This window comes from Nothoprocta perdicaria, unplaced genomic scaffold (genome assembly GCF_003342845.1).
Source record: "Nothoprocta perdicaria isolate Ctin4 unplaced genomic scaffold, notPer1 scaffold_97, whole genome shotgun sequence".
NCBI lineage: Eukaryota > Metazoa > Chordata > Aves > Tinamiformes > Tinamidae > Nothoprocta > Nothoprocta perdicaria.
The window spans coordinates 1,925,847-1,933,529 of NW_020456276.1; the positions used below are offsets into that span (position 1 = coordinate 1,925,847).

The window sequence follows — 7,683 nt, forward strand, 5'->3', positions numbered from 1 at the left end:
CTCCCCCCTTGCCCCCCGCACGCCCCGGTCACCCTCCTGCAGCGCCTCGTTCCCAGCCCGCCTGCCCCATGGCTCCTTGTGCCCTTGTCCCCAGGGCTTGTCCCGCCCTGCCCCTGCCCGTGGGGTCTGTCTGTCGCTGCCCATCGGCAGCAGCCCCGCTCGGCTCCGAGGTGCCCCCCGCAGTGGGGCAGCCCCCTCCATCTCGGGGGCCGCTGGGGAGGGCAGCGGGGCTGGTGACGCCGGCACCCTAGGGCGCTYGTGGGCATCCGCACGTGTTTGCGGGCGCAGTGGCCCTGTGTGAGCGGGTGTCCCTCCACGGCTGCCCTTGTGGAGTGCTTTGCACTGCGTTTGTGCATCATTAGGCTCCAGGATACCTGGGCACAGAGGCAGGGTCTCCTGCACGGGGGCTGCATTGTTCGGCTCCAGGATACCTGGGCAGGGTGTCCTGCAAGGAGAGCACGTGGGCAGCCCTGACGCAGGGCGAGGCGAGCTCCGCATCTCAGCAGGCCCACGACTTCCAGGAGGGTTTAGGCTGGGGCCGCTTGGACCCGGGACCCCTGCCCGGGGGCGCGTGTCCCTGCTCCTGCAGCAGGAGCCTGTCGCGCCTTGGGCTCAAGCTTTGAGGTCGGCAGCACGAGCGGGGCAGTCCCGAGGTGCTCCRTGTGCCCGTCGCGGGGTCCCTCCGGACACACCTGAGCCGTGCGGAGCAGCTGCGAGTGCCAGGGGCTCCTTGGGCAGCTCCGCGTCCTTTTTTCCTTCATTTGTGCACTTCTGACCATGATAACAACTCCGACAGTTCGCAGCTCTTCCTTCTGAACCCCTCGCAGAGCTGAGTGGCGAAGGAAGTGCCAAAGGGAGGAGAAAAGCAGCGAGAGGGGAAAGGTAACGTGTGTTGTGCAGAGCATATTTAACCAAGGGAGTTGGTAAGGTGGGAAGGGGAGGACAGAAACTGGGGAGAACAAGGCTCCCGGTGACGGGATTAGATGAAGCAGAGAGGAATCTGTCGCAAAATTATTGATCAAAGGCTGTGATCAATATCAGCTGTGTGTAAATCCCTGTTGAGTGTAGAAAAACAAATAGGAAAACTTGGAGGGGATGCCCTGTTGAGCAGGGAGCGCGTGACTTCGCTGCAGCTGCCGTGTGGCACCTCACTTGGGATGGTGTCCTCGTACCTGCAGGGCTGGGGGCGTCTGCAGCATGACGACGGGGCTGCGGATTCTTCAGGGGCCGGTGTGACGATGCACGACGCTTCCAAAAACCCCTTGGTTCTGCTTGCTGTTATCCTGCCGGCTGGTCATCCAGGGTGGTTATCCAGGGTGGTTATCCAGGGTGGTTATCCAGGGTGGTTATCCGTGTGGCTGTGTGTTCTCGTGCTCGTATGGACACATCTCTAATGCTCTTGTCAAACAAAGCGTGATCCCCGTGTGTGATCTGCCACTCACCCGCGCCCCCAAGCTGACGCAAAGTTTAAGCCTGCATCAAAGATGCCAGTTTTCCCTTCTGCCAGCGTCTGTAACTCCTCCACTCCCTGGAAACATTACACTTTAAAAGATGAGGTGGCTGCGTCTTTTTGCTTTTGCGTCTTTTGGGTTTGCATCTTSTTGTTTTCTGGCATTTGCTCCTTTTCCTAGTCGAATGCACAGCAGCTGCTGTGTTCCTTTGCTTTTAAGGCCGCTTGTTCCCTGACCCTTAAGGACCTTCCATTTAATGAAGATGCCTTCACATTCCTAAGCAGCAGATGTGTGTGATTACTCACATCTTTACAGCCATCTGCCATTCAGTATTTGTATCTATTACAGAAGATTGGATAAAGCCCCCTTCTCAACAGGATTGCGAAGTTAAGAAGTAAAATCTCTCTTATTTTTAGGTTTTTGTTTGCTTGTTTAGCTCTAGATTGTGTGTGTTTCCTAAGTTATATTTCTGTGCGTACTTTGTAGACATTGTCCATTGGGATGCAGATGGTTTCAAGCCTTGGGAGTGTCTGTGCCGGGCTCTGACGACTCACATTTGCTAGAAAATGGGCACAAGCAGCGATGCAGGGTGACTTTGACTAGTGCAGGTGTGTGTACAGGGTGTCTGTGTTGGGTGCTGTGCGTTTCGGGGGCAATCTAAGCAGAATGATGTTCTCTGTTCATGTAAACACAGGTAGTTAATTTTTAAAAAGGGTGCACTTCCCTGCAGAGTGATGCTTGAGGAAAATTCAGTGCCAGCCCTCCCCCGAATTCTTGTTATTATTCTCTGCCTTTTATCTGTTGACCTCTTTAATTGTGTTCTCCTTGTCAGGTAAAAGATGGGACGGTTGCCCTTGTGCTCTAGGTGACGGGAACGCCTGGTTACCATGAAGTCCCGGGGGAGATAGACAGCRGTGGGATTTCTTCCCACTCCTCCAAAACGAACAAGCAGTCGCCTAATGGTAAGAACTAGGTGAGATTAGAAGTTACAAGCTGTAGTCAGCTCCCAGAGGAGGGCWCCGGGGAGGTTTGTGCTCTACCCATTTGCTGGTACGGCCTTCCTATGAGGGGTGAAATGGAGAATTTTAGGCTATATTGCAAAGAATGTGAGTAAAACAGCACTTGAAAGCTGTTATTCTTACTCGTATTACTCATACTGTATGATATCTTTTAGTTGAGTAACACACTAAAGAGTTTTCAAAGCAAAGAAATTTGAGGTTCAAACCCACTAGGCTGTGTGCGGGATGATGAAGGGGGATACAGGGTGCAAATGCCCTGTGTTCTGAGGGAATGGAGGAGATAGTTTGGAATTACGATTGTCCTCTTTCTTGTGCCCACTACCAGGGATTACCTCCTGTGCTGACATCATGGGGAGCTGCTGCAGTTGTCTGTGCAGGGACAGCATCCCAGACAACCATCCCACCAAATTTAAGGTACGTGTCGGACTTCCCTTCTTGGAAGGGAATCTGTGACATCAGCTGACACGAGGAAAGCCCAGCCTTGGTCAGGTGCCAGGCAGGAATGCAGGAAAAACCTCTACTCTTTCACATGATGAGATTTACTTTTTTTTTTTTTTTTCTTTTTAATTAAGAAACTTTGCTTGAAAAACAGGTCTCAGATATTGCCTCTGCGCTCAGATTATCCCTCAGCAGGGAAATGGAGAAGTGGAGAGAAATCTCCTATTGCTCAGGGCTGTCTTCCAGTGTCTGTGTTGAGAGACATCAGCTGAGCTGCCAAGCACAGAGTCTCCAAGGCCGCCGACTTGGCGCCTTCTGCCAGCAATGAATTCATGCTCTCAGCTGGAAAAATGCATCCTAGTGAATGAAGGGGGAGTCTATGGGAATCACAGCATCTCCATGGGTGGGCCTAAACCTGCAGCACTTTGCGGGGTACAAAGACATGGATTTTGCTCATGTGGGTGCTGTTTTCTCTCCAGGTAACRAACGTGGACGATGAAGGTACCGAGCTGGGCTCTGGGGTGATGGAACTGACGCAGACGGAGCTCATCTTGCACACTCACAAGCGCGACGCTGTCAGGTGGCCCTACCTCTGCCTGCGCCGCTACGGCTACGACTCCAACCTCTTCTCCTTCGAGAGCGGGCGCCGCTGCCAGACAGGGCAGGGTGAGTGTTGGGGTCCCTGGAGGAAGGAGCTGGGAAGCTGCTGTTCCCAGGAAGCTTCAGTCAGGTGGCACCTATGTCTTGCCAGATCCTGCATCTAACACATCAACATGTTCACTTGCAGCCTCTCTTTCCCCGGAACACTGGAATCTGCCTGTGCATATGGTTAATATTCCCAGTTAAAATMCTGAAGTTAGCAATACTGAGGCTCAGAATCTGGGCCTAAGTTTAGTGCTCTCATTTCTCTAGAGTCAACTCTCATCAGGTAACTGGTTCAACAGACATGAGCTAAAGTTTTACCTGGATGGGACACATTTAGCGTGGGACGGGATGTTAATTCACTGTCAGCTCTGTGCTTTGGAGCTAACCATGTTTATACGTGATAGGAGAGATGTCTCCTTGCCAGAGGTGTCCTTCTAGGAGCTGGAAAGTGCCTTTTGCAAGACTAAAGCTTTATTAAGCAGCTTTCATCTCTAGGGAGAAAGCAGAAGGGCAGGATCCACATCTTTTCCAGCTCAGGATTAGCTAATTTCTGACCTTCCACATACACAGCAGTAGCAGTAGTAGTTTCAACATGTCCTTGTATTTCTCCCTGTATCTCTCTGCCTTAGTACTAGTTTTGCTTAATGCTTTGTATTTACTGTTTGGCAGCAATTTGTAACATGGGGGGCAAAGGAGTTTTATGTTTTACAGCTCTTCAGCATGGGGATGCTGTGTATAGAGAAGTGACTCACTCAGGAGCACATGCCAAGTCATCAGCAGAGCTGGGAATAGACTCCAGCTTTACTATGGTGCCCATTAGTTCCTTTAGCAGTCTGTCTCCTCTGCTTAAGAGAAAAGAAAAAACGAACTGAGCATTTTCATGGCATGGTGGGGCCGGTGCGGGGGGAGTTTGTGATTCTTCATGCTGTTGATGTGTTTGTAAACTCCTCCTTATCCAGAAGGGCAGCACATGACTGTGCAGTGTCTGCGTGAAGTGCCATGCAAATCTGTGATGCCGTATGCTCCTTTTTAATATTTATGTAAGTAGGGTTTCCCTCTCCTGGAATTGTGTGCTTACCAGTTGCCAGCAATGGGAATTGCTTGTCTTCGGTTGTCTGGTTAGCCTTTGCAGGATAGTAATTAGAATTCTGCCTTTTTTTTTTTTTTTTTTTTTTTATTGCTGTTTTTGTTTAGATACAGATAGTGAGGCTAAGGCAGAGCTGCTTGCTCTTCATATATTAGAGAATATTTTAGCAGACACATATTAACTCATCCATCTTAATGCAGACAAAAATCAACTGGATGCTGCTGTATTCCTGATTAGTTTCCTCTTTCCTCGTAGGAATTCTTCTCAGTTAATTTCATTTGGAGAATTCGATCCTCCCGCAGCTCCCCATCTTAAATAAGGCAGACGGAGCTATATTTTGGGCCGAGTATTTTAAACATTAGTCTTGGGGTAGGAGCTCTTGCTGCCAGCTCTGGTTGTTGCTATGGTTGCTGTGCGTGCGAGCGCCTCGAGACCGGCCGGCTCTGCCCGCGCCGGGGCCGCTCGCCCGGGCAGCCGCGCTGAAACCTCGGCCATTGGGTTTGAATAGGGTGCTCTCGTCCCTGCACAAGGCCCCGCTCAGCTCCCGTGGGCCACTGGGAATTGGGCTGGGTGCTAAGTGAGCTAAATAGAAGGGTTGAGAGGGAACAGGACCGGTTAGCTTATTCCTTTCACACTTCTGCTCTTGTAGGGTCAATCTGCATAAGAAAGATTAAGGAAGACACTTTCTACCAAGTCACTGCATAACCAAAGGGAGGCTCTTTTTCTGCTCATATATCTGTTCAGTTTATGGCTTAAAGCATGAGGATTTACATCCTCCAAACAAATTTTCATCCCACCCAATGAAAGGATAAATGTTTTCATGACTTAAAGAAACGCCTGAGCTATCATTAATCCACCAAGTTGTTAGTTGTTCTCTTGCAGCCGTGAGTTGCAGGGGTTGATTGCGTTAGACATGCTAAATATCAATCATGCTTGTTTATTTATAGCCCAGAATTATACTCTTGTTAGAGCAGGCTTGCTTTTTTGCTCTTCTGACCCTCCTCTTCATTACTGTGCAGGAATTTTTGCGTTTAAGTGCTCCAGAGCAGAGGAGATCTTTAATTTGCTCCAGGATCTGATGCAATGTAATAGTATCAATGTAGTGGAAGAGCCTGTTGTCATCACCAGGAACAGTCACCCTGCGGAGCGGGAGCTTTCCCGGACTCCCCAGGCATCCAACAGTAAGACCTACGTGGGATCTGGGAAGGGGAATGCAGAGATGTGAGCAGTGTCTGCAGCTGCTTGTGTGAAAGCTGCCCTTTCCAGCCTGTGGGTTTCCTCCCGAGTGCCGCCTCGCTGCTGACCTGTCTCTTTGCCTCCATGTCTGTCTCATGCAGCATGTTTATTTTAAGGCCCTGCTTGTTTGCAATATAGTACTTAGTATCCAAGGAAATGGAGGAAAAAAGCCCTAAAAGGAAAGGGAAACACATCTGGAAGAACTCAGGTTTACTCAATTCCTGCTTTCATGAGGAGGGACTAAAAATCAGTCAAGGGGGTCTAGCCCTTGTATGTATGCTCTGAACCTCATGGTGGAAGTCCTCTCCAGCCCAGCTGATTCCGCCTGCCAGGGTGCATTTCACAGCCCAGCTCATTGTGAAAATGCAGCCAACTCTGCGGGTTGTTTCAAATCAATGCTCCCGTGGTTGACTCTCTCGCTTCTCTCCCAGGTCTGGGCTACACTGTCCCAGGACTTCCCAATGGATTTCACAGCTTCCCTGGAGAAACCCTATCCTACTCCACAGCTCGCCCCCCCTCCGTGAGCAGCCTGAGACATTCTTCCGTTGGTGAAGACTCCACTCATGCTCTCATTGGACCTGATGAGCAGGTAAACCTGGATCTCCTGAATTCTGTTACTGCATGAGCAATGCCGTGCAATTCTAGGCTTCTCTTACTCCAGCAAAGCTCAGGGCATCCTTGTACCGCATCATCTGTTGTTTCTTTTGCTTCATTTTGGTCTTGGAGGCTACTGTGCTCTCTCATGCCTCACTGGAACAGACACTCTATTGAGATGGACTGACTTGGCTTCCTCAGTCCACTGCTATTGCCTTGGCAATTGCTTAGCAGCAGCACTTAATTTTCTGTGTGAGTCCAAGTCATGTTGCCCTGCGTATGACTTACTACAACTTTTAAATTGATGTGAAGAATAATGCCCAAGTTGAGACTCTGTGTTTTATTTTTGGTGTTCAGATCTATTTTCTTGGTTTAAGAATTTTAAGATTTTTGCATACGTAATCCTACAGTCCCAAATATTTATTGTCAGGTAAATCTAGGTGAATTCAGCAATAGCTGCAGGGGAAGCTCTTCAGTAAAATATTTTGTGGGTGGCTTTGCTTTTTGTTTTGTCCCATATCTACGTATCTAGCATGAAACAGATGATGTGGATTTCTACAGTTGGACTGTATTTTGTCCCTCCTTCAACCCACAAATCCACCAGTGACTTTTGCTTCCCCAAACCTTCAAGTTCTGAAATTCTTTGCTCTCTTGCTCCTCCGTCAAGCACCTGACTCTGTCGCTGCCCTGTTGTTTGCTCGGTTGCTGACACTTGCCGTGTTCCCGGCTCTTCTCCTGTCACTGTCCCTCTGCTTCTCTCCTTGCAGTCCCACACCTATGTGAACACAGCCCGTGGCGAGCAGGAGCTGAGGGGCCGGCACTGTATGCACTCCTTGCCTCAAGTCCACCCTCCTTTCCCCCATAGGAACCACAGCTGCTCCCTGGAGGACCGCGATCCCCAGGTCTTTCTGCAGCCGGGGGAGGTTAAGTTTGTGCTAGGTCCCGCACCCAGGCACGTGGTGAAACGAGATAGCGCCTGTCAGCACCGCCGCGAGTGCAGGACACACTTGTGCAGCCCCAACAACAACAACAACGAGTGGGAGGACGAGTGTCCATCGCCCCAGTGCGTCTACGAGAACGTCAATGGCTCCGTGCCCGCCGGGCACGCGGCCCTGCACCGCGGCGGGCGCTTGAAACCGCCCCGGGAGGCCGCGGCGCTCGCTGGCTGCTCCCGTCGCCGCGCGGCCCTGCTGCTCTACGAGAACCTGCCCTC

The 7,683-nt window shown here is 50.7% G+C and overlaps 2 protein-coding genes across 2 annotated transcripts in view; one reads left to right on the top strand and one right to left on the bottom strand.

Moving 5' to 3' along the window:
* Window positions 1–1,199, bottom strand: part of PRICKLE4 (prickle planar cell polarity protein 4) — an 8,093-nt gene extending 6,894 nt beyond the window's left edge. The window contains exon 1 of the mRNA XM_026053085.1: window positions 1,173–1,199. Coding sequence (XP_025908870.1) covers window positions 1,173–1,199 — 27 coding nt within the window. The remainder of the gene's footprint in view (window positions 1–1,172) is intronic.
* Window positions 827–7,683, top strand: part of FRS3 (fibroblast growth factor receptor substrate 3) — a 7,495-nt gene continuing 638 nt past the window's right edge. Inside the window, exons 1-7 of the mRNA XM_026053086.1 lie at window positions 827–882; window positions 2,284–2,413; window positions 2,796–2,884; window positions 3,388–3,574; window positions 5,660–5,821; window positions 6,308–6,465; window positions 7,238–7,618. Of these exons, the coding sequence (XP_025908871.1) occupies window positions 2,819–2,884; window positions 3,388–3,574; window positions 5,660–5,821; window positions 6,308–6,465; window positions 7,238–7,618 (954 nt within the window). The 5' untranslated portion in view covers window positions 827–882; window positions 2,284–2,413; window positions 2,796–2,818. The remainder of the gene's footprint in view (window positions 883–2,283; window positions 2,414–2,795; window positions 2,885–3,387; window positions 3,575–5,659; window positions 5,822–6,307; window positions 6,466–7,237; window positions 7,619–7,683) is intronic.